Source organism: Lacerta agilis, chromosome 11, assembly GCF_009819535.1.
Source record: "Lacerta agilis isolate rLacAgi1 chromosome 11, rLacAgi1.pri, whole genome shotgun sequence".
NCBI classification, from domain to species: Eukaryota; Metazoa; Chordata; class Lepidosauria; order Squamata; family Lacertidae; genus Lacerta; species Lacerta agilis.
In genome coordinates this window covers 10,795,693-10,822,629 of record NC_046322.1, presented here as the reverse complement: position 1 = coordinate 10,822,629, position 26,937 = coordinate 10,795,693, and the positions used below count along the sequence as shown (strand labels likewise).

Genomic DNA, 26,937 nt, shown 5'->3' with positions numbered 1-26,937 from the left:
TTAAGAAAATGGGGGGAGATGTATCCATGTATAAGATGAGCCCCGATTTTGAACAGTCTTATACACGGAAAAGTAGGGTATGTTACTCTGTAGAGCTGCTGACCAACTGCCTTTCAATAAATTAGGTAAGCACAGGTGAAACTCGAAAAATTAAAATATCGTGGAAAAGTCCATTTATGTAAGCAATTGTTTTCATTAGCTACTGGATTTTAATATATGAGATAGACTCATGACACGCAAAGCGAGATACGTCAAGCCTTTGCTTGTTATAACTGTGATGATTTTGGCGCACAGCTGATGAAAACCCCAAAGTTGAAATTGTTAATTTGGGGTTCTCATCAGCTGTACGCCATAATCATCACAATGATAACAAATAAAGGCTTGACATATCTCGCTTTGCATGTCATGTGTCTATCTCATATATTAGTTTCACCTTTTAAGTTGAATTACTGAAAGAAAAGAACCTTTCCACGATATTCTAATTTTTCGAGTTTCACCTGTAGTCTGGAGCAAGGCAAACCATGAGCCCGGTACAGATGATGCACTTAGCCAAAGCATGGCTGAGCTCAAGGCAACGCATCAGCAGGAGGACCAGGAGCGAGACAGCAGCGATCGCTTCTCCAGGAATACTTGCAAGCGTGTGCTAAGCCACGGTTTGGGCTTGGTGTGTCCTGTGAAACAGGCCAATATTACAGTATATGTGCAAAGCTCTCTGTAATCCCTTACTGCATTTGGTCATTGCAACAAGCTGTAAAAGGTCAGTCGCCAACTTTTTCCAGCTGGGAAAGAACTACATGCCTCGCTCAAAAGCAGCACTCACCTCTCCTGCACCAAGGAACAAGATCTGGTGCTCTGTTATTGGTTTACGAAGAACTTTCTGCGCTGCCAACAACCCAGCTAAGGCCACCGAAGCTGTCCCTATGAAAGGAACAGACCTTGCTGAAAAGGGCTGGAATAAAAGAGGCGTCCACAAATACAGCCAGCAAAATATCATCAAAACAGATAGCCAAGAGGGGATGATTTACCCTGTATATCATCATTGAAGGTACAATATTTCTCTCTGTATTTCCTCAAAAAGCGGAAAGCGTTGTGGTTTCCAAAGTCTTCAAACTGAATGAGGGTGTTTTGGCCATACCTAGAGGGCAGAGTGAGAGATAAGGAGTCAATAGCTGTGCTGCAAAGGGCACAATGTTTTAATACTTTGTGTATGTTCATGCATGACTTGGAAACAGCCATGCAATAATCTTGCCATGTAAGGAAACCTGGCAAGAAAACTTTTGTAAATCTAAGCTGCTGATTCTCTTCTTAACTTAGTTACTTTATAGTGAGTTGGTTGGTCCATCTAGCCAACTATGTTTGGGATTATTGGAACGCATACCTGTCTATGATGGCTTCCATGAACTCATCGATGAGTTCATCGTACAGCTGAGAGCGGTCTCGATTCTGGTAGAGCCCCATATAAAACGGGTCATGCAGAAGCGTCTGTGGGAAACGAAGAACAAAAGCCATTAAAGGAAGCGCTCAGATCATTCTGCAGCACCCTGCTCCACAGAGGACTTACTTACTTTGTGCCATTCCCAGGAAGTGTGGACTTTAGCAGCAGATATCAAGTAGCCTTTCACACTTTAGTCAAATTTTAAATGCTTCACCATCTCTTTAAAAATAAAATTAAGAATACTACACTCCCAGACCAGGACCACCGTCTCCACCATGTCCTACTACCCAAGGACCCCAGAAAGAAAAACATCTGGCTGTGCTGGCTTAATAATGAGCATTATGTTTATTTTAATGAACTGAACAGTGTTAATGATTATGAGTCATGGGCTGTGGAGTGTGTGTTATGAATTTAACACTGCTTAGCTTATTTTCTTTTACTTGCTATTTTGTTAATGTTGTTAATATTGTTTAGGTAAATGTAAAGGCACCCCTGACCATTAGGTCCAATCGCGTACGACTCTGGGATTGCAGAGCTCATCTCGCTTTACTGGCCGAGGGAGCCGGCGTACAGCTTCCGGGTCATGTGGCCAGCATGACTAAGCCGCTTCTGGTGAACCAGAGCAGCACATGGAAACGCCGTTAACCTATTTATCTACTTGCACTTCGTGCTTTCGAACTGCTAGGTGGGCAGGAGCTGGGACCGAGCAACGGGAGCTCACCCCGTCACAGGGATTCGAACCGCCAACCTTCCAATCGGCAAGCCCTAGGCTCTGTGGTTTAAACCAATTATAAATATCATTTTGATTTGTTAATCATATACAGTCGTACCTCGTGTTGCGTTCGCTGCGGGTTGCGAACGGCACGGGATACGAACACGCAGAAACTGGAAGTAACAGAACGGAGTAGTTCCGGGTTCGGCGGGTCGCGCATGCACAGACGCACACAGTGACTTCACGTGCATGCGCAGATGCGCCAAATCGCGACCCGCATGAGCGCTGAAGCAGCGCTGTGGGTTGCGGACTTCTCAGGATACGAACGGGGCTCCGGAATGGATCCCGTTCGTATCTAGAGGTACCGCTGTAATACGACATTTCCTGTAATCATGACTTTTTAAAGTTGCTGCTTTGTTAATATTGTTTTATAGATTGTAACTGTTTTATGATTTGCTAACTATTTTATATGATTTATGCTGTATTTGTGATGTCCTATTATGTTTTATTACATGACTGTTATTTATTGTTTGCAAGCCACTTTGGGATTTGTTCGAACAAAAATTGGCATAGAAATGCAATCAATCAAATCAATCAACCATTCTGCAAGAAAAGAGCATCTACCCAGGCAGCAGAATGGGATGGTGGAATGAATGAATGGCCCGCACCACTTCAGACTGTAAAATGGAGAGGACAACATTGTTTTCAAATGCTACTCTACATGAAACTCCCGCTGCAGAGAGAAAACCAGCCAAGGCGAATGCTAGAACCAGGCTGTCCTACGTCTAGCTTTCATCTTGCAGAGAAATCAAATCAATAAATCAAAATCAAACCTGCCATGAAATTCTCGAGAGGATCCCTACTCTCCTCTGCCGTTCCACGGCTCTGGAAAAGGCTATAAAGGTAAAAAGTAAAGGACCCCTGGACGGTTAAGTCCAGTGGGGTTGCGGCGCTCATCTTGCTTTCAGGCCAAGGGAGCCAGCGTTTGTCCACAGACAGTTTTCCAGCTCATGTGGCCAGCATGACTAAACCGCTACTGGTGCACAGAGGACTGTGACAAGTGCCAGAGTGCGTGGAAACAACGTTTGCCTTCCTGCCACAGCGGGACCTATTTATCTACTTGCACTGGCATGCTTTCAAACTGCCAGGTTGGCAGGAGCTGGGACAGAGCAACAGGAGCTCACCCCGTCGTGGAGGTTTCAACCGCCGACCTTCCAATCAGCAAGCCCAAGAGGCTCAGTGATTTAGACTGAGCATCCCTGACTGGAAAAATCTAGGGCTTTTTGTGTCCACCAAGTGGCAAACCAAAATGTGGAAATCTAAATAACCACACTCCATAAACAAAGGGAAAGCCAAACCTCCCACTGCGCCTGGGCAACGTAGCGATACATAACTGGTATCGGGAGAGGGGGGGTGGCAATGTTGTAACTTACCTGATTGTCTGTGCCGACATCAATACACACGGGCAGGCACTTGTCGGGTTGTATTCCAGCACATGCTGTATATAAGCAGAGCTTGCCAACAGGAATCCCCATCCCATACACACCCAGATCACCAAGACCCAATATCCGTTCTCCATCTGTGACGACAACAGCCTTGAAGGCACAAGGGGGAAATTAACTTCAGGGACATGAGTAAAAAGATGGAAGCAGTACAGTATAAATCTCTAGAGTCTTTCTTTTCTGGTAGGTAAGAATGTTTAGGTTGAAGAAGCAATTATTTTCCTAATTAGGATAGGGCAACTAGGAGTATCCGGCACACTGCTGCGCTATAGACTTAACTATTAAATCAGTTTGTTCCCTTTTCCCGGAGAATCCTGAAACCCTTAGATCAGGGGTGAGGAGGAGCAACCAAGAAACTTCTCAGCACCCTGACTAAACCACAGGCAAAAGAGGGGACCATGAGATGTCACTTTGAGATTGCAAAGAGTTGGGGGTTGCACAAGGAAAAAAAGAATATACTTGGATTGCCTTGGATTGGGGAAAAGGTGGACATGCACACACATTCTCTGTCAATGGTAGAGAAGCGAGGAGATGCAAACAGTTGCCCAAATCAGCCTTCCCCAACCTGGTGCCGTCTAGCTGTTGTTTGGCTCAAAGAGTGAGCACAGTGGGTCTCACAAAAAGGGTCCTGTTTTCATGCGTTCCTAAGTTTCATACTCAGAAACCCAGAAGCGGAGCACATGTTTGTCTAGACATGGGACGAGGTGGCTGTGCAGCATTCATAGTTCTTGCATGACACAAATCCCTGACTGCAAGACAAATAACCCCTGGTATTTATCTATGCAGCTTCCCCATTGCTGAAAAAGCAAAGCTGGAATTAAGAGAGATACACAGATATGAGGAAGAGGATGCATCGTACCTTCACATCGTTTTCTGGCCAGTTATTCACAACTGATCTGATATGGCCCTTATCTGTTATGGCAATGAATAATCCTCTGCAAGAAAATAGAAACACATTACTCACTGATGCATTCAAATCATTCCTTTTCTTTGCAGTGTGAGCTTAGCAAAGGGCACCCTCTCAATTAATAAATCAAGCTAAAGATAGTGCTTTTTAAAAAAAGAAGAAGACACAATGAATATTAGATTGGAATTTTGGAATGTATTATTTAAAGGTTATGGAGTTTGGGGAATGTGAAATTAATCCACCCCAACTTCAATCTGTCACATGAAATAAAATTAGACAGAACTTCATAAATCAGCAAACTAAGCTGACAGAAATACTTAGGGTTTAGATCAAGTACAGTGGTACCTCGGGTTAAATACTTAATTCGTTCCGGAGGTCCGTTCTTAACCTGAAACTGTTCTTAACCTGAAGCACCACTTTAGCTAATGGGGCCTCCCGCTGCCACTGCGCCGCCAGAGCACGATTTCTGTTCTTATCCTGAAGCAAAGTTCTTAACCTGAAGCGTTATTTCTGGGTTAGCAAAGCAGAAGTTTGTCACCTGTGAGGGAAGGCAAAGCTGTCTGTTTTGCTGGGTTGAAAAACTCACATTAGCCCCAAAGAAACAGGAGGATGAGGCTCTTGGTGGGGCAGGTTGAGGACTGGAAATCAAATCAAGTAGGTGGGAAAGATCAAAAGGATGGGGCTGAAGGAATGGGTGCAGAGAAGTTATCGTGTAGAATATTTGCTTGCCCTACCTGCCCACAGACTGTCTTGCCAGAGTGGTGCATGCTCTGGTTATCTCCCGCTTGGACTACTGCAAGGCGCTCTACGTGGGGTTACTTTTGAACAGGCATAGGCCAACTCAGCCCTCCAGATGTTTTTGACTTACAACTCCCATGATCCCCAACTAACAGGACCAGGGGTCAGGGATGATGGGAGTTGGAATCCCAAAACATCTGGAGGGCTGTGTTTGCCTATGCCTGCTTTTGAAGGGGACTCGGAAACTACAACTAATCCAGAATGCAGCAGCTAGCCTAGTGACTGGGAGCGGCCGCCGAGACCACATAACACTGGTCCTGAAAGACCTACATTGGCTCCTGGTATGTTTCTGAGCACAATTCAAAGTGCTGTTGCTGACCTTTAAAGCTCTAAACGGCCTCGGCCCAGTATACCTGAAGGAGTGTCTCCACCCTAATCGTTTAACCCAGACACTGAGGTCCAGCTCTGAGGACCTTCTGGTGGTTCTCTCACTGCGAGAAGTGAGGTTACAGGGAACCAGGCAGAGGGCCTTCTCAGTAGTGGCACCCGCCCTGTGGAATGCCCGCCCATCAGATATTAAGGAAATAAGTAACTACAGTGGTGCCCCACTAGACGAAAAACTCGCTAGACGAAAAACTCGCTAGACGAAGGCATTCATCTAGCAGAAGGCTGCCCCGCTAGACGAAAAAGTCTATGGGGCTGCCTCGCAAGACGAAAAATTTTCGTCTTTTTTTCATTTTGCAGAGCGCGGCTGTCATTGCTGCTCCGCAAGACGAAAAACCCGCTAGACGAAAATTTTCGCAGAACGAATTATTTTCGTCTAGTGGGGCACCACTGTATACAACCTTTACAAGACATCTGAAGGCAACCCTGTATCGGGAAATTTTTAATGTCTAATGTTTTACAATTTTTTATGTGCTGTAAGTCGCCCAGAGTAGCTGGAGAAACACAGCCAGGTGGGAAATGTATAAATAACAAAATTATTATTATTATTATTATTATTATTATTATTATTATTATTATTATTATTACCTCTGAATTCAACAACTGCCACTGTGAAACAGATTAGGCAATGGACTACCAAACACAAATCTAAAGGAAAGATAGATGAAGGAGAGAGGAAGGCTTGAGGAAAAGGGTAAACAGATAAAGAATGGCAGCAAGTTATAGTAGATAAATTTAAGGTGTCAATTTGGACAAAATTAGTCCATTATTTGGCTGCAGGCTCCTGGTTTATTTTTATAGCACATGTACACGGTGCTTTATCAAGTAACATAAGCAAGCAAACAGACAGCAGCATATCTGCTCTTGAGTCACCATGGTACGGCAACTGTAAATTCTGACAAGCTTCAATGATTGAGGCATAAAAAACACAATATAAAAATGTTCTTACTTTGGCCTCCTGAAGATATGTCCATACTGGGAACACGCTAAGCCTACTGTTGGTGTATAAACAATTGGCATTAATTGCTCAATATCATCTTGCAATACCCTGTAGAATAGCTTCTCGTTTCTTTCCTGCATGCCCATCACATAGATGTATCTGTAAATGAAACAGTGGAGATGCAAGATTAGATTTATTTATATAGCTTTCCCACTAATGAGGAATACTCTGAAGCTGAAATGAAAGACGGAGGACAATAACAAAAATCTCTCTTCTCTCCCCCCCCCCTTTTTTTTTTTGCTTTTAGAATTTGTGGTTCTCCCGTGCTATCCTTCTCGGGGAGAAACTATTCATTTCACTTAGAAGAGTATCTCTTCTCTTTTTAAAAAACAAACAAAACAAAACAAAAAACCACACAAGCGGCATTAGATTTCAGCAGCAGGGCAGCAAAAGGGTGGTGGAGGAGAGAAGGGTGGAGGAGGAGAGCCCCACAGGGGTGCCTCAGAAAGAACGCAGTTGGTCAAGGGAGCCATGGACTCAAAAAGGTTGAAAACCTCTGGACACTTTGTTCATGGTGGTTACTTCCAGTTAAAACTCATGCAGGATTTTGGACTCCAGTTCAAGGTTGTTTTTACAACCGACACTAAACTTTTTGTTTTTATTTTGCATTGAACAGTTGCATTCGCTGAATGCAAAGTAACCTCTGTGAACCAAGTGATAGTTTCTTCCAAGAAACACGCACTGGATGAGGCTTATGGGAAAACCTACTTAAGGGGCGGTGGAAATGAACGTGATCCGGTGTAAATCATCGTTTGCTCAATGGACATGGCACTCCCTTGATAAGAGAGCTGTTTTATTAGGCAGAACACTGCTTTATGGGCACGTTATCTATCTTTCTGTTACTGCGCAGATCCTAAGTGTCTACACATTAACACTCAAGTCAGTAATTACTCTTAGATTTATATCAGGGATGGGGCAAGGGCTCTAGTTCAATGGCAGAGCATCTGAAGGTCCCAGGTCCAAGTAGGGCTGGGAATCTCAGAAAAAGAAATGGAGAAAAGAAACCAGGTTGGTTTACTAGTAAATACAGGTGAAACTCGAAAAATTAGAATATCGTGGAAAAGTCCATTTATGTAGGCAATTGTTTTCATTAGCTACTGGAGTTTAATATATGAGATAGACTCATGACATGCAAAGCGAGATATGTCAAGCCTTTGCTTGTTATAATTGTGATGATTATGGTGTACAGCTGATGAAAACCCCCAAGCTGAAATTGTGAATTTGGGGTTCTCATCAGCTGTACGCCATAACCATCACAATTTTAACAAATAAAGGCTTGACATATCTCACTTTGCATGTCATGAGTCTATCTCCCGTGAATCTGGAGCCCTGACATATGTCCAAGCTACAACAGCAACAGCAATAAAAACAAGAGAATGGATGATACAAGACTAAGTTCCTGCCAACACACACTTACTTTTCCAAAGGGTCGGTCATTTTTGCCACGTTCCTGTGAAACCGTAAGGCTTGGATATCTTGCGTCTCAAACTTTGGAGGCAGAAGTCCCTGGAGGCCAAGCATTTGCCGTTCTTTTAACGTAAAAGCCATGCCCTGGAGACAGAGAGGAACAACAGAAGTTAGACGCTGTTCAGCCTGGGAAAGAGGAGACTGAGAGGAGATATGATAGCCATCTTCAAATATCTCAAGGGCTGTCACACGGAAGAGGGGAAAGGCTTGTTTTCTCCTGCCCTGGAGGGCAGGATTTGAACCAATGGATTCAAGTTACAAGAGAGGACATTCTGACTCAACATCTGGAAGAGATGTTCTGCAATGGAACGGACTCCCGTGAAAGGTGTGGTGGACTCTCCTTCCTTGGAGGTTTTAGAGCAGAGTTTCAATGGCCATCTGCCAGGGATGGAGCCAATGCAACTTGTTTTTCCTTCGGCTTGCTGGCAGCTGGCAGTAGAGGAACTCCCTTTGCCACCAGCACCCGCCAGGGGAGCTGAGGTGGTTTCACCCTGGCACCCTGGCGCCTTGCAGGGCCAGGGCCTACGCAGCTCATTCCTCCCTCACTGCTGTAAGGTCCATGTGGTGGTGTCTCACAAGTAACAAGGCAGGAGCCCAACCTGTCTGTTTACAGGTTTATTGTGAAAACTATTTACAGTGCAGAGCTACAAAATACATGTCTGTCTCAGTCACTTGCAGAATCCGGGAGTGGCCCCTTCCGGCTCCTTCTCCAGCATAAGAACTTCGGCACCCCAAGTCTCCTCCTACCCTCTTTGCGTTTCACCCCTCTGAGCAATTGGGGCGACGGAAATAGCGTGCCTCCCTCCTGACCAGCCGAGCGAGGTGAGCGCAGGGCAGGGTGGATAAAAATCAATGAAATAATTTTTTTTGATTTAAATGGGATTTTTTTATTTCAATCGGATTTTTTTGATTTAAATTGGATTTTTTTAAATAAAATGCTTTTTTGGGGAAAATATATTACCATCCAAAGGTTATTTAATCATGAAATAAAGATTAGTTTTTTAATTATGTAGAATAAGGCTGTATATGTTTAATTTTTTGGGTAAATAAATTCCATTAATCCATTCACAATGTCATTTATGCTCTTCCAGAGGTTTTTGTAAAATTATTGGGCAGTTTCTCTGCCTACAAGATATTATCACATATGCTTGGTTTACTTTTGCAGTTCTCAAAACTGAATTTGACTCGACAGAGATCACATGCCTCTTCTTCACAGCAAAAATGTTATAACATGAACAGAGTTGTGAAAAAGACCTTAATACTATTGTTCTACAAACCTATGAATACAGAATCAACCCCTTCAGTGTTAAGTTTCAAGAAGTTCAGTGAATAGAATAGAAACAATATTTTTCTGATTGTTTGGAGTGGAATGGATCTAATAAATCTACTTAAATTGCTATTATTAAGGTAATGATTATTTTTCTCCTTCCTAAGTACAACAGAAAAGATGTCCAAAATATGAATGATTAACCTATTAAACTGGGGATAAAAAAAAAACTAATATGAAAAGTTGTTATTCTAAAAATCTTCATCAACTTGCATATTAAAGTTATACCAGCAAGAATTAGTCTTTATGTAGAAAACTGTGATTTAAATGAAGCCTTACTGACTAGTGATTTAAGTCAGTTTGATTTAAATCAAATCCACCCTGGTGCAGGGTCTCTGTAGCATCCCCCAAGCCATTTCCCTGCCAGGCTTCCTGTTTGCCGCTCCTGGCTGGAGGAGGTGCTGGGGCTCTCCGTAGCATCCCCAAGCCCTCTCCTCCGCTGGAAGAGGTACCGTATTTTTTGCTCCATAGGGCGCACCGGACCATAGGGCGCACCTCGTTTTTAGAGGAGAAAACAAGAAAAAAAAAATTTCTGGTTTTCCTCCTCTAAAAGCCCTGTTTTTTTGAGGATCAGCTAAAAGTTTTGCAGCTTTTTTTGCAAAGGGAAAAGCCCTGTTTTTTTGAGGATCAGCTAAAAGTTTTGCAGCTTTTTTTGCAAAGGGAGAAAAGCAAGGCTCCTTTTGCAATGGGGGAAAACCAAAGAGGAAAAGCCCCATTTTTATGGGGTTCAACTCACATTTCTGCAGCTTCTAAAGGAAAGGGAGCCTTATCTACAGTTTCCAGACAGATAATCTAATCAGCCAGTCACATGTCGCTGGGGAAACAAACAACCTCCCTCTGCAGCACATTCAACAAAGGAGGGCGGGGCTGAAAGGGAGCCGGGGACTCTTATCTCTCTCCCGATCTCTTGCTGATCAGCTGCTGAGCGGGGTCCTTTCAACACCCCCTTTTCTCTTTGTAAAATAAAAAGCATGATCCTCTTTTGGCCCCTGGGCAATTCAGCTCCAGGGACCACCATTCGCTCCATAAGACGCACAGATATTTCCCCTTACTTTTTAGGAGGGAAAAAGTGTGTCTTATGGAGCGAAAAATACGGTACTGCTGCTCAGTTGGCGTTGGGGCTCCCTATTTCCCAACAGTCCCTCGGGTCCCCTCAGCGGGCCAGGTGGCAGTTCCCTGACAACTGCAATGTATTGGCTGGTGATACATATTGCGATGTTTGGCTGGTGAGACATCGTGATGTTGAAAGGCTGATCTCGCCTAGCGCTAGTCCAGGATTCTATTTAGTACAGGAGACCACAAGCAGGACATGAGAGAAACAGGGCCCTCTCACTCTTGTTCCCTAGCAACCAGTATCCACGGCCCTACTGTTAAGATTTGCTTCATTGTAGGAATGCGAAGGAAAATAAAAACAAGTGCCCCTGTTCTAGTTACCAATACTAATCTAATTCAACAAGCCCAAACAACTCTTGGCAATTCTCAGTAACATCTAGTTGGTTTTTTTTTTTTTTTTTTTTTTTTAGCAAAGCTGAATCTCAGTGAGCGTGAAATCTTATTTAGCTGACAGGGCCCATAGTTCCCTCAGTTTTAATCTGCCAGGGATGAGGAGGCTTGGAAAGTAAAGAAGGATATTGTTATTTTGGAGGAAAGTAGGGGTCACTAATCTCAGATGGCATCTTGTTCAGACTCTTCAGAGATTTGAATAGTGTTCAGAGGCCCTCCTTTTTCAGAAGATTGAGCTTCAATATGGCCTACTTAGGGCTTATCCAGATGCTCAACAAACATCTGTTTAAGAAATAATACATATTGAAATATTATTGTTGAAATGGGCAAGGATTCTTTTTTTTTTTCAGGGGAGGGGGCAGAAGAGAACCAGGCAGCCATTATTTAGCACTTTTTTCCCGCCAGAGCCCATTCCCTCTCAGCAACTCCAGCTACCCCTTTTGACATCTATCTGTCTCGACTTCATTCTTAATCCTCTTATGACTCAGCCTCAATAAAAACTGCCAGATTGAACAATAAACCCAGCAGTGACCTCGGGGTTCACCACTGCTATCGTTTTGTCACACAGAATTGCTTCTTATTTTTCCTGTCAACAGAATCATAACTCTTTTTTTGGCATGGGGGGAAGAGGTCAGTCTGTCAGAGCTCCATCCTGCCCTACCTCCCCTGTGACCCTCCAAATGTCGTTGGACTCCAACTCCCATGAGCCTCAGCGAGCACAGCCAATGGTCAAGGATGATGGGAACTGCAGTCCCAATGACATCTTGAGCAATAGCCCCCAACATTTTTTTGGAAGTGAGACCCACCTTTAGATCAAACAGGCATTTGGGGAACCACTTTTTCACAAACACCATATACTTGTACCATTGCAGTGTTGCGGCTGTGAACCATTGTAGGGCAGGCTATAGGCTGAAGACCAGCTAACTAGAGGGCAACAGGTTTTGTGGTAAGACACTTTGGAAAGGGGACAGTAGGTCAGTTGGGGCAGCTGACACCCAAACCTATTGCCGTACCCGTCACTCCTCTCTTGGCTGGCAATTAAGGCAGCCAGGTGACATTCTTCTGAAGGTCAAACTTAGCCAAGAACCACTGAAGATAATCCTGAGAGTTTTCAAGGAAATGAGCCCCATATTTAGCAGGCACCCAGCACCCAGCACCCACCCCACTTCTTGTCACTTTCCATTCACTAGTTAGGAACTTTGCAGTAGACCAAAATATCTGGAGAGCGTTGTTGAGAAAAAGCCCTGCTTTAAAAGTTACCTTACCTTAAATAACCCAATTTCCTCCCTCCTGGTAAGTGCTAATCTTAAACCAAATTGAATGAACCTCTTCTCTGGTGCAAACTTTTCCTCTTCTCTACTCTTTCTCTCAAGATTCATTCTCATAATTCCCACAGCTTCTTCTTCTCTCAATTCTCCCTGTGCCATTCCTTGTCACTTTATCATCTAGCTAACCAGTTCCCTGTGCTTTCCCTCCCAGCCCTGCACCTGCCACATGAAAAATTTTGATCCCAGCCACACTGACAATGTCTCCTTCCCTTATGGAAGAAGGACTGCAAACCATTGTGTTTCCCGATCAGCTAAGAATTCCATGACACTGCACCAACACAAAGCACAACACACTACCACCACCAGTATTATACTGGTATACAGACGTACCTAGGAAGTCGAATGGAATCCCTTCCAGAAGTCCATTCGACTTCTGAAAAGTTCGGAAACCAAGGTGCGGCTTCCAATTGGTTCCCAATTGCGTGGACACACCAGAAACAATAGCAGAAGCCGTGCCGGACATTCAGCTTCCAAAAAAAGGTCAACAACCAGAACACTCACTTCCGGTTTTTGATTGTTTGGGAGCCAGAACTTCCGACTCCTAAGGCGTTTGGGAGCGATGGTACGACTGTACTCCTATTGAAAGAGGAGGATTTGCTGCGATTCTCTACATTGTCCCCCCTCCATTCAAACTAATAAAGATATGCAAAATTAAATGTGGCCATTCTGGCTTTGCTTAAAGTAAGGCTCCTATCTCATTTACAACACAATCTGAACCACACCTACTCAGAAGTCAAACCTATTGAATTCAATGGAGTTTACTCCCAGGTAAGTGTGGGTAAGAGTTGCACCAGCCTTAGTCTTTTCTTTTGAGGGTGTAGGCTCCGAGTCTCAGCACAACAAGCCCCCAGCTCTTGCAGAAACATTTAGCTCTGGGTAAGATCCACAGCACAGATAGCAATTCAAGATCAGATGTGAAATACATTTCATGCAACCGACCTTATTTGTTCTCGGGTTCAGCATCAAGACCTTGCCTTTTTCTTTTGTATGTACTCTGCGACATGCCAACACGCAGGGAGCGGAAGCTATTCTTAATCTGGAGAACATTCTGTATGGTTTGCCTGGAGAAAGAAAACATTACGTTACACATTACAAAGAGGGCAGTCTTGTTTCACGCTGGCAACACACAGAGGTACAAGAAAACCCTTTACGGATAGTTAAGCTTTTCTCATTCTGGCTAGATAACACCTATAGCCTTTCAAAACAACAGCAACTCGGCCTACAAGCAAGGCAGGGACACCATTTGGAGGAATGAAAAAGAGCTAAGAGAAGAGGGGGGGGGGAAGTAACATTAGAAGAAGAAGAAAAGAAGAAGATGAAGATGAAGATGAAGATGAAGATGAAGAAGAAGAAGAAGAAGAAGAAGAGTTTGGATTTGATATCCCGCTTTTCACTACCCGAAGGAGTCTCAAAGCGGCTAACATTCTCCTTTCCCTTCCTCCCCAACAACAAACACTCTGTGAGGTGAGTGGGGCTGAGAGAGAGACTTCAGAGAAGTGTGACTAGCCCAAGGTCACCCAGCAGCTGCATGTGGAGGAGCAGAGATGCGAACCCGGTTCACCAGATTACGAGTCTACCGCTCTTAACCAAAACACCACACTGGCTTTGCTTTACTCCTGGCACTTTGTGGCTGTGTATATGAGGGTGCAGCACGACTACAGTAAAAAAAACCAGGTAACGGTAAAGGACCCCTGGATGCTTAAGTCCAGTCAAACACATGTGGCGCTCATCTCACTTTTCAGGCCGAGGGAGGTGGCGTTTATCCACAGACAGTTTTCCACGTCATGTGGCCAGCATGACTAAACCACTTCTGGCGCAACGGGACACCGTGATGGAAACCAGAGCGCACAGAAACAGTACCTAGTTATCTACTCGCAATGGCGTGCTTTCGAACTGCTAGGTTGGCAGGAGCTGAGACAGAGCAACGGAAGCTCACTCCGTCGCGGGCATTCAAACCGCCGACCTTCCGATCGGCAAGCCCAAGAGGCTCAGTGGTTTAGACCACAGCGCCACCCGTGTCCACCGTGTGCCATCGCTTGCCGAGTTGCAGAAATCGCAAATTCTCATAACCCTAGAGGCTCAGAGCCGTCCATTGAAGCTGAATGCTGGAAGATTCAGAATAGACAAAAGAAGGCATTTCTCTGCACAGCTAACCTGTGGAATTCATTCGCACAAGATGTAGTGATTGACACCAACTTGGACAGCTTAGGAAAATCCACAGAGGACAAGGGCTAATCCATGGCTACGAGCCATGATGGCTTTGCTCAGCCTCCATGGTCAGAGGCAGTAATGCTTCTGAAGGCCAGATGATAGAAAGCACAGAAGGGGAGAGGGATGTTGCGCTCAGGCCCTGCTGGTAGGCTTCCCACAGGAATCTGGTTGGCCACAGGATGCTGGACCAGGTGGGCCACTGGCCTGATGCAGCAGGGCTCTTACTATGTTCTTACTGTTCCTAAAACAAAGTACCTGTAACTGAAACAATCCCATCTCAGGGAAAGGGTACATAGGGTACATTCTACCATTCTTCCTCTGTTTGCTTCCCTGGGTATATTTTAAGATTGCTAGCCCTTTGCAGGAGGGACTTCAGTAAAGCATCATATACATGGCACAGTATAAATAGAATCATAGAGTTGGAAGGTACCCTAAGGATTATCTCGTCCAACCTCCTGCAATATATAACTTGCAGCTGCCCCATACGGGGATCGAACCTGCAACCTTGGCATTATCAGCACCACGCGCTAACCAACTGAGCCACCCAGGCAACAGCAGCATCTATGAGTCTAAGTATTTGTTTTGCAAGCTTGGGCACAACCTACATTTCATGGTTTGAAGCAAAGGCCATGCCTATAAATACTGAACTTTTCAATAGGGGGAAAGGGGTGGGATGGGGCTTTCTTTGATATGCCATAGCAGGGATGGCAAAGCGGTGTTTCATTGGCCACATTTGGCCCCAAAATAATTTTATCTGGTTTTCTAATGTCATTTTATAGAATATTAAATGTGGCGGGGGAAGGAGCGAGATGCACAGGCTCATAGGCCGACATATTTAAAACACCAATGAAATGAAATTGTGGTGGAGGCCTCTTTGGAATAGCATACTCTTCCATGTCTCAAGCATAGCTGTCAACTTTTCCCTTTTTTTAAAGGGAAATTCCCTTATTCCAAATAGGATTCCTCGCAAGAAGAGGGAAAAGTTGACAGCTATGGTCTCAAGTTATTGATTCATTAGCAAGGGGAGCAGTCAAAGTTCTAGGCACAACATTATGTTAATCAATTATAAACTAGTGAGCTGGGGAAGTGGTTATAAAGTACAGTTTTGAAATCAGATTCAGGTCCCTATTATACAAGGTGAGGTTACTGCCATAAATTTCTCTCTCTCTTTTTTTAATCCTTTGCCAGGAATGTAAAAACCTCCAAATGTCCTTTGGAAAGTTCCGACAGCAACGTGGGAACCAATTGTGCCTTTTTATTTTTAGTCTGCCTTGAGTTCCATCTCTCTTAGCTGCAAGCTTTAAGATGTGGGTATTATGGGAGAGAGGAGCAAACTTTGTTTTCTAAATCACGAATTTGGTGCACATCTGCAAACCTTTGCTGTGTAGCGCTCTTTAAAAACAAATCAAATTAAAAAGAATACGAGTAAGAAGTTGTTTTTTAATCACGCTAGTTCAGAGGGACCTGTGGCCGAGTTTATTCATTTACAGCTTGGCAGCAGGAGCAACCGAAACTTTGTCGCTAACAGAAACACAAGCTGCTTTCCCCTAGCTCGGCAAGGTGGCTGGGGACAAAACCCAGCTGGCCTGCTGGAATCAATCGGTCGAGAAAGATCCATAGCAGAAATCTGTATCAAATCCAATTTATTGAAGAGATGCCATCAGTACGTAGACAATTCAAACATGAGAACTTTGAGCTAGGATTAAGGTTTTTAGAACCTGTCAACCGACAAAAAGATTTCGGAGCTTATTTGCCACTCGGCTTTTAATTTAACTGATTAACTAATGCTTTGAAGTTATGCACTGCAATGCCTCAGTGAAGAAGCTGTGAATCAGCCGGAGTTCTCCAATTAAACCCCCTGAAAGGTGGTTTCCCTGAAACGCAACTCTAGACAGATTCATCAATTGCTCCGGGGTTGCACTTCCCATCGCCCAAGCATCCTAAATAACGCTGGTCCTTAGATCCCAATCTGACAGCAATTACCACTAGGTTCTGCTTTGCATTACTGACAGGCACCCATTAGAGGAGGCTAAACACCTTCAAATATATTTAGCCACGATATAAAGCCAACAGAAGGTACTCCTCCCAACAAATTAATTTACCTGTCTCCAGTTAATGAGCAACCTGTGGAACAGGATCGCTCTCCCGTTGCAGGAGGAGGAACAAATGAAATATGATGCAAGTGTCATCTGGCTCCAGTACAATCTAATTAGCCATTACTTATTCTCTCCCGAACTCTGTCCTTGAACTCATAATTTAAAATAAATGCCGTTTAAACCATAATGAATTCGGACTTTCTACTTGTCCTTCAAATCAATTTCTTAATTTAGTTTTTCAACACAAGGAGAACACACGCATTAGGGTTTGTTTTTTAAATTTTCTTTTTGCAATGGGTAAGAAAAGTTGCCCGGGGACTTTAAACCATGGGGCAAGCAGGAGTTGGGGGAATGGGATAGGGTGGGGAAAATGGGGCGGGGAACTTGCCACTGCTAATCGCCCCTGGTGTGTGTGTGTGTGAATATGAGTGTGCAAGGTTGAGTCAAGTGTGCCAAATACCAGCTTGGCAAAATAAGGATGTCTTGCAGTGGTTTCAGGCTTAGGGCTCGTCCACAAAGCCCAAGAAAATTCCCCACACACACACTTGCCCTGTGCTGTCTACGCATGAGTCCAAGCAGTTTTTCGTTTGTCCCACGATTTTCTCTTAAGGAAACCCATTGTTTACCACTGAAACAGAACAAACTGCAATCCACAGAAAAACCAACTGCCCTCATCTGCACATATTCCATCTTGTCAATTGTTGTTGTTCAGTCGTTCAGTCGTGTCCAACTCTTCGTGACCCCATGGACCAGAGCACGCCAGGCACGCCTATCCTTCACTGCCTCTCGCAGTTTGGCCAAACTCATGTTAGTAGCTTCGAGAACACTGTCCAACCATCTCATCCTCTGTCGTCCCCTTCTCCTTGTGCCCTCCATCTTTCCCAACATCAGGGTCTTTTCTAGGGAGTCTTCTCTTCTCATGAGGTGGCCAAAGTACTGGAGCCTCAACTTCAGGATCTGTCCTTCTAGTGAGCACTTGTCAATATCCTTGTCAATATCCTTCTTAAATTGCGGTGCCCAGAATTGGACACAGTATTCCAGGTGTGGTCTGACCAAGGAAGTTAACCTCCTACGTTGTTTTTCTGATCCCAATCACCCATCTCACTATGGTACCTGCACATTTTGAACTGCAATATACTAGAAGAAGCAGAATGGCACACACAGATGCTTTATCTGAGATTCCTGCACTGCAGGGGGTTGGACTAGATGACTCTTGGGGTCCCTTCCAACTCTACAATTCTATGATTGCAGTGGGGAAAGGCAGGGGAGGGTTTTTACTGGGGGAACTCCCCAGAGGAAAATGGTTAACCACATCTCCACCTACCCTTTTTAAAAAGAAGCAGGACGTTGGACCTCCATCTTCCCAACATCTTGTCCCCTTGCATTCCAAGTGCTAAGGCTCCTACTGGACATGACTAGAACAGAGAGAGCTGCACCCGGACACTGAGGTCCAGCTCCGAGGGCCTTCTGGCGGTTCCCTTGCTTCGAGAAGTGAGGTTACAGGGAATCAGGCAGAGGGCCTTCTCAGTAGTGGCACCCGCCCTGTGGAACGCCCTCCCATCAGATGTCAAGGAAAGAAACAACTATCTGACTTTTAGAAGACATCTGAAGGCAGTCCGGGTTTAGGGAAGTTTTATCGTGCTTTTAATATACTGTTGGGAGCCGCCTAGAGTGGCTGGGGATGTCTGGCCAGATGGGTGGGGTATAAGTAATACATTATTATTATTATTATTATTATTCAGAATATTAACTTCAGCGCTAACTTTGATGCTGGCATTCTCTGTCGTGTTGAAGGATGGAGGGGGAAGAGATGCACCGGACACAGAGATATTTAATTACAGCCCTGATCTAAAAAACATTTACAAGCAACATGTGCAAATGAGGGTATGGTTCTTTCTTATTCCATCAGTATTTGGAGAAGGAAGGGAAAGAGCTGCATCACAAGGCAGCAGGATTCCCACGGGGCTGTTATTGTACGGCAGGGGAAAACATTGGCAAGCTCCAATGGGCAAAGCTTTTCTTCTTTTTTCAAAAGAAAAAAGACTTGAAATCCCTCTCTGCTGCCTTGCATTATTATAGCAAGCCCACTGCCTGTAATGAAAATTAATGCAATTCGCCCTCCTCTCCACACACCAAAAAGCAAATCACATCCACCCATATTGCCCCACCCCCACCCCGGAGTCACAAAAATCATGCTGATATTAAAAGATAAATAAAATGGGATTGCATAGGCTACCTTTCTTCTGGAAACAGGTAGGTAGCCTTGTTGGTCTGCCACGGTCAAAACAAAACAAAATAAATAAATAAATAAATAAATAAATAAATTCCAGTAGCACCTTAGAGACCAACTATGTTTGTTCTTGGCACACGAAAGCTCATACCAAGAACAAACTTAGTTGGTCTCTAAGGTGCTACTGGAAGGAATTTATTTATTTATTTTGTTTCTTCTGGAATTACTACTTTTGCTTTTGTTAAATTTACACCCCTGTCTTTCCTCGATAGGGAGCTCAAGGTGGACAGACACGATTCTCCTCAGGACTTCCCATTTCATCTTCACAACAACCCTGTGAGGTAGGGTAGCTCAGATGGACTATATGGAGCTCGCAGAAATGACCGGGAGGGACGACGCAGTGGAAGGAGAATGGACAGAATTTAAATTGTATTAAAAAAATTATTGTATGATTGAAGGTTAGATATAACTAGAAGGAAAGAGAGGCTGTAGAGTTAAAGATAAGTGGTTAAGTTAGATGATGAATAAGTTCAAAAATAGATAAGATTAAATAACTCAGTTACTATGTTATAAAATATGATTAAAAGGTTTAGAAATATAATGTGTTTAGAAAATATAATGAATATTTAGAAATTTAATATAATTAGAAGTTACTAAAGATGATTGGACAAGGGACGCAGGAAGAGGGGATAAGAGGAAGTCCTACTACATTGTGAGGAAAGAGTATTAGATAAGAAATAGATTTATGTATATTATGTATATTTATATGTTTGCAGTTGTCAGTTTGTGTTGTTTATGTATTTGTAGATTGGTTAATGTTTGTGTATAAAATATCTAATAAATATAATTTTTTTAAAAAAAGAGGTAGGGTAGCTCAGAGAGAGTGGCTGGCCCAAGGTCGCCCCGTAATCTTGATGGCTGAGTGGGGACCTGCACCCTGGGATGCTAGTTCTACTCAGAGTATACCCATAGGTTACAACGTAGGTGCATTAATTTCAACGGGATTACTCTGAGCAGGGCTTGGTTGAATACAACCCCAGGTCCGCTAAGTCAGAGGTGGGCATGCCTGATTTTATGTAGAAAAGTTCTCACACCCATTTTTTTCCTTGACAGATGTGATTTCCGTTCAATCAGTCCAGAGGCACCAATGGATTTCCCCCCTCCTAATTGCGTTACCCATCTTTACTTCACGGAGCCAATAATTTTTGGTATCTAGAAGACGGCATTTCTCTGAGTCACGGATGAATGCTGGTTTCTGAGGGGAAACCTCTTATCCAGGGGTCAGCAAACTTTTTCAGCAGGGGGGGCCAGTCCACTATCCCTCAGACTTTGTGGAGGGCCGGACTATATTTTGGGGAAGAAGAAGGGAAAAAAAGAACGAATTCCTATGCCCCACAAATAACCCAGAGATGAATTTTAAATAAAAGGACACATTCTACTCATGTAAAAACACACTGATTCCCGAACCATTCGCGGGCCGTATTAAGAAGGCGATTGGGCCAGATTCGGCCCCCCGGACCTTAGTTTGCCTACCCATGCTCTTATCAGAAGGGCAGCCGGCCAGTTCAAACTAATCGTTAGCACTGTACAAAGGCGCTTATCTAGGAGCAAATGTTTTCCATCAGTGGGACCCAGTTTCAATCTGTTTTTGGTTTATTGTTAGTTCAGCTTCTCCAAATTATTGTTGTTAATTCTTGTTCTGTTCTTATTTTATCTGCAGGCCGCGTTGAGTCCCTGTCAGGGGGGGGGAGGCAGGTTATAGATAAATATATTCTATTTTTGTAGTATTATTTCTTATTGATAAAATCATTGTTTTATATTTTCTGTAAACCGCTTACAGGTTTATTTTTATTTTTTTACAGTCAAGCAGTGTATAAATTCCATGAAATAAATAAATATTAGAGCCAGCAGGTGCATTTACATTATTCATTCCCAGCCATCCCCTAATACTCTGGGTGAGTTATCATTAACATTTTTTTCAAAAAAAATGAAGGGGGGGAAGGAAGGCAAGAGAATATGTTACACTGCAGTAGCCGCATCATCTGGGAAAGTACATTTCTTCTGAATTTAAAAAAAAAAAAAAGTTATTCGAAAGCAGCTTACACTAAACATGGGGGAAAGCGGAAGGCTCAAGGGTGTAAATTTTATCTTTCTGAGCTTGGCTAGTTCCTACACACATTCACAAATGCCCTCCATCAAGACAAGCGAGAGGCAAATTCCAGCCAGGCAAAAACACTCCAGGAGGGTGCGAAGTCAGGCCAGCGAAACGCACGGGCTGGGAAGCGGGTGTGCAATGGGGAGAGAAGTTCGAGTGCTAGGCTAGGAACTGGGAGAACAGGGTCCAAATCCACACTCAGCCATGAAGTTCACTGGGTGAACTTGGGGTGGTCCCTGACTCCCAGCCTAGCCTACCTCACAGGGTTGCTGTTAGGAGGATAAAATGGGGAGGGGGGAGGAGAATGCACACCACCTAAACATATAAATAGGATAAGCAGAGAAGTCTATGCTGAGAGGGAGCGTTCCATTGGGCCTCAGCAGAAGGAAAGCCCTCCCTAGACTTCTCCTTCTCCTCCCTTAGCCCAACTAACTTCCAGCACCAGAACTATTAGGGGGAAAGGCACCATTTGGAAGGAGAGGGGAAAGTGCTTCACTAAGATGGTAAATCCATGTATTGGCCAAACCACTTCAGGCTCCGTGTGGGGGCTCACAAAACGGAACACCCCTCCATGCAAATCCTTCCTTGCATATAGAAACCTAGCATGTCAGGAGAAGGGGAACCCATTTCCTACAGCATACTGAACTCCCTGCATTCTGAAAACTAGGAGATAGGGGAGCCTTTCTCCCTGACTTGCTAGCTTTCTATGGGGAGGATTGTTTTCTTTTTTTAAAAAAAATTGTCGGATCACATGGGCCTCCAATCTGCAGTACAAAGTAATACAGAGCAGGGACCTTGTACAGGATTAGACCTCATCCAAAGGCATGCGGACCATTAAAAAGAAGGACTTTATGCTCGTTAGAACGAGCAAGATGAATCACAGTACTAAGCGTCCTCTCTTTTTGTGGAAATAGCCAGACCTTTTTATAAGCTTGAGACGGAACAGTTCACGCTAGATTGGCTCACCACCTTAGCAGAGATAAAACAGGCTATAATTCATTAAGCTGGGCAAGTTCCAGGTACAAATTGATCAATGCATTATGGCTCTGCTTCAAACACACAGGGACACTCCCTCTGCATATTAGATTTCAGAATCAGTTAATTTTTCACATTTTTGTCCCGCAGCAAAAAAGTGAAGACATTTACGTTAGATGTTACAGACATATTAATGCAATTATCTTGCTCAAGATGGCTACATTAATATATATATATATATATATACACACACACACACACACACACATATATATATATATATATATATATATACATATATATATATATATATATATACACACACACACACTGGAGTGCAGTGAGCAACCACATATTTTCAGGTGGTCTTAAATAATCTACTTTGGACTTCTTGACTTTATAGACAGAGCAGCAAAATTGGAAACACGTTAATGCCCATTTTTAATAGTGTGTCTCTAGACCTGTAGTTAAAGCCTCCTAAAAGCATAAATAGTAAAAGAAGGCATACAGTATGTAATTCCTTTGCCTGTGTATGAAATGGAGAGCATCACAGAGACACAGAAAAGAAACTTCAAAGTGGTACTTCTGTGGCAAGCAAAAGACATCTACAGGCAGCCAGGGAGGAAAGCTTGTTCAAACTAGAAGCAAGTTTTAGGTTTGCTCCTTTCAGGGATGAAGGAGTATGTAAGTATGTGATGCAATTGTCTAAGAAGGGACTCTCTAACATTGTCTCTCTACTTCATTTCCTGCTAATGGTAAATCTTAGGGTTTCCTAATGCTAAAAAAAAAAGAGAACCTACCAGTCTCTCATCCCATGACAAGAAAGCTGCACTCCATTCCCAACAACAGGGGAATTTAAAGACCACATATCACACCTAGTTTGTCTTTGCTTTTTTTGTGTGCTTCGTTTTACAAATTGTGGAAATGGAACAATTTTCCAGATGTGTGGAACTCTGCTTTTGTCGTGATACGCAAGGCCCTAAAAACTTATCGATTCACTGCTGCTTTCTTGTGATTAAGGCTCTTAACAGGCCCGCTGCAGTTCTGCTATTGATTTTTTGAACCTGAAAGGCAGATTATGCATATTTTAAATAAATAAACAATAACCTGCAAAGGAAAGTGGAAGACCAATGCGTCACACCCCTGCTGCTAAAATTTGGCCTGTGAAAGAACCTTTGCATTTTATAACACAGAACAGAAAAGGATGAGGGCAGACAACACACAACTAAGTCCTCATGGCTATTCTTCCCCCATTGCGCTAATTTTCAGGGACTTACCAAAGAAATTGAAGAGAAGGCACTTGTCACTGTGGGTATGTTTGCTACACCCCTGCACCACAAAATAAAATGCAGTAAGATTGACTGGTCAAAGCCCAATACTACAACAGAGAATTTTCCACGCAGCAGTATCTCACAGGACATTTACAATGCTCTGGAGTACATAAGCAGGTAGCAGAAGCCAAAGTACTCTACATGCAAAGATGCACACATGGCAGGTGGCTCCAGCAAGTGAGCCACTGAGCATATTACAAGGAACAGACTGAACACTATAGAAAGTACCACAACCACCAGCCCACCTGCTATGGGGAGACATTCCTATGTTCTGTGTAAGTCCCTCCAAGCTAAGTGGTCTTTATTTGCAGCAATTAAAGGTGGAATTGAAAATAATATTCTAGTGAACCACAAGCGAAGGATCAGGGGGGTAAAAGTCAAGAATTAGCCATCAATTAGTTGTTGCTATTTTTGCAGTGTATGTGATAAACTTCCGAGGAACATTTCATTATTACTACCCTGGTCCCCTTTCTATGGCCCATTAGGACGGAATTTTTCTTTCTCTCTCTCTTTGCTGCTGCAAGCTCTAAGTGACATTTTGGCTCTACATATGTCAAAGTCACTGCAAAAGAAATATGCGATCAAACCCAGATTAGCTGAGTGAAAATGTTTGCTTCCGAGTCTGAAATCTTCACTTCCTGACTTTTACGGTTGAGAAAAGAGAAGGTTCACTTCAGGCCAAGTGCTGACACACAAAATGGCTTTGCTCTAAGGGCTGGACGTGCAGCAATAAGGATGGCTAGTTTTAAAGCTCAACTACCATCAGATTTTACCTTGAAGGCTTAGCTACCCTTCGCTTTTGTGAAACAGGATAAGTTTCCTTCCCCACACAGCTTTATCAACAAGTCTTCATTAAAGAGAAGGTTTTTTTTTGCAAATATACTCTCACTTGCTTTTTTATAACACACGCACTTCATTTCAGACAGCTTGTTTCCTTCAAAATAAAACCGTAAACACTGTCCCAAGCAGATTGTGCTGTGCCAAGGAACCTTGCCAGATACCAGTAAGCAGCCTGCAGGAATGCAAACCGTCCCCACTGTTGGAAGTAATGATTTGCAAACAGAGGACTGCGAAAAAATTAATCGGATATGGATCGTCCTGCCCAAGCGAAACATCCGTTTGATCTAATTTCTAAAGACAAATAATTTTGAGGCGATCACCACCCCACAGCATGGATGCTTAACTGTCTACCTAAAGACACACAATCCTACCAGCATCTTAAATCAGTCAACAGAGGGCCTGCGGAGAAGCACTGTTTACCAAGCAAGTTTCAAAATGCCATTTTAAACAGGGTGACCCATCCAGCGGCCCCTGCTATGAATATTATTATTATTATTATTATTATTATTATTATTATTATTATTATTAATACCAGCTTGAGCTGCAGTTTAATTATGAATTTGCCCATAGCATACACATACATGAAGAGTATATGTAGCCTATATATGTAAAGGTACATTAAGAGTCAAAAAGACAGGTCCCGGGAGGGAAAGGGACTGAACTGAAAAGGAACCAGGAAGAAAATAAAATGAATATAACTACAAAGGGCAACCATAAGAAACGCAGGTTGTAGATTTTAATAAAAGGGCGAAATAGTTTTACCAGGCAAGTAGCTGCCGACACCTTCTGGTCTTTGTCGCAACGCTATGTGATGCTATTCCACCATCCAAGCCCTCTGCTAAGCCCACGATCTTCCTCCAGGCCCCGGGAGTGAATGAAGCACGCAAGCCGGAGTCAGGGAGGGACACCCCGAGGGGCGGGTCTTCCCTCGCTGAGCGACATCGCAGCCCGGCCAATGAAAGGCGCAGGCGAGTAGACAGCCGGGAGCGGCCTCCAGCCAATGGTGCTTCCGCAGCCTGGTCCCGCCGCTCTCGCCTTGGAACCACGGAAGGCGGAAGGGAGGGGATGCCGGGGGGGGGCGTATTTGAATTATGCTGATAAGCTGTCCGGAGCAGCCAATCAGAGCGCTCTCGTAAGGATAAGCATCTTCAGAAGGACCACCGTGCGGGGATGCAGAGGAAAACATCTGGCTGGGGAGATGATGGCGGACTTGGGAGGCAATGGAAGCAACGCGAGGTTGGTGGGTGCGGCTTGGCCAGCCGGCGCTGATTTAAAAGGAAAAGTCCATGGGAGAGTTCGCACGAGCATTTGGCGGTCACCTGAAATTCCTCCACGTGTTGCTGGCCACCTGTAGCCAAGCAAATACATATTTTTGTTCACAGGGCTTTTTTCAGCTGGAACTCGCCAGAACTCAGTTCCGGCACCTCTCAGATGGGCACCATTGCCGTTACCGTATAAGAGAATAAGGGAGGCTTTCATTTTGAGTTCCAGCACCTCTTTTTCCAGAAAAATAGCACAGATTGTTGATTTATTACATTTATATCCCACATTTTTCTCCAAGGAGCTCAGTATGTTTACACTTCTCCTCATTTGATCCCCACAACAACTCTGTGAGGTAGGTAATTTTATTTTATTACATTTGTGCACCACCCTTCATCCGAGGAATACAGGACAGTTTACAATGTAGAAACACAAAGATACATAACATAATGAAAAACAAAACAATAACACACATAAGACACATTTATTAACATAAGCTGCCAAATGTCCAAACCGATAGCCAAAAAAGAATGACCATGGTTAAGATACATGTCCAAACGTAGAAAGGAAGGTTTATCTTTCCAACCTTACATGCTCGTATGCACCAGAGCTTGGTAAATAGGGAACCTCTCCAGGTGAATAGAGAGGAGGTGGGTGTAAAGGGTATGACAAAACAGTAGTTGCGTAAGAGGCAGCAGCAGAGAGAGATAGCTTGGGATTGACTGAGGGCACGTTGAGATGTGTGACTCTGGCCATATTCACACCATTTAAAGCACTATGATATCACTTTGAACAGTCATAGCTTCCCCCAAAGAATATTGGGAGCTGCTGCAGTTTGTTAAGGGTGCTGAGAATTGCTAGGAGGCCCTTATTTCCTCCACAGATACAATTTCCAGAGTGGTTTAACTATCAATCCTGCGTCACAGTGAAATTTAAGTTCTGTGAGGGACAGGGCTGACTGTCTTGGGAGACAATGGAAGAGTGCACCTCCGGCGGATGAAGTCAAATTGTTGAAAGGTTGGGTATAGAGACATATACAGGAGGTACATATTGTATTGCATCTGGGGCAGATGGTGGTGTCCAGTTGTGCTGCTGCAGATAAACCATGGTGTTTCTTCTCTCTGCACCCAGCAGTCATTCCTCCTCTGGTCTCTGCTATGGCTACATGACCTGACTGTCCGTCTCCAGGCATCAGTTTCACAAAAGCTCTCTTATCAGCAGCGATGTGAAGCAGTCGCTTCGCTCCAATGGTAGCGTCAACCCTGCTTGTTTTCAAACCCTACTCCCCTTGCAAAACCAAGCTGTTTTTAACAATAACCCCTTTGGGAAACATGGATTGCAGATTGTGGAGGTGTACGGAGAACTGCTGGAAAGCTACACAAGCAGCACCATCTCTTGGGGCTTATTCTGATGGGAAGCATTTCCATGTAGGAGTTAGTGTGAAATCCATAGGTTGAGCTTCTCACTGTGCATGTG

General features: G+C 43.8%; 2 protein-coding genes across 3 annotated transcripts in view; both read right to left on the bottom strand.

Moving 5' to 3' along the window:
• Nucleotides 1-25,066, bottom strand: part of ME2 (malic enzyme 2) — a 31,778-nt gene extending 6,712 nt beyond the window's left edge. Inside the window, exons 1-9 of the mRNA XM_033163835.1 lie at nucleotides 24,964-25,066; nucleotides 13,303-13,424; nucleotides 8,156-8,289; nucleotides 6,688-6,837; nucleotides 4,509-4,584; nucleotides 3,581-3,742; nucleotides 1,379-1,482; nucleotides 1,026-1,135; nucleotides 821-918 (exon numbers count right to left, since the gene is read on the bottom strand). Coding sequence (XP_033019726.1) covers nucleotides 821-918; nucleotides 1,026-1,135; nucleotides 1,379-1,482; nucleotides 3,581-3,742; nucleotides 4,509-4,584; nucleotides 6,688-6,837; nucleotides 8,156-8,289; nucleotides 13,303-13,410 — 942 coding nt within the window. The 5' untranslated portion in view covers nucleotides 13,411-13,424; nucleotides 24,964-25,066. The remainder of the gene's footprint in view (nucleotides 1-820; nucleotides 919-1,025; nucleotides 1,136-1,378; nucleotides 1,483-3,580; nucleotides 3,743-4,508; nucleotides 4,585-6,687; nucleotides 6,838-8,155; nucleotides 8,290-13,302; nucleotides 13,425-24,963) is intronic.
• Nucleotides 18,386-26,937, bottom strand: part of MAPK4 (mitogen-activated protein kinase 4) — a 55,802-nt gene continuing 47,250 nt past the window's right edge. For both annotated transcript variants that reach the window (XM_033163833.1, XM_033163834.1), the window contains exon 6: nucleotides 18,386-18,403. The gene's annotated coding sequence lies outside the window, so the exon portion shown is untranslated. The remainder of the gene's footprint in view (nucleotides 18,404-26,937) is intronic.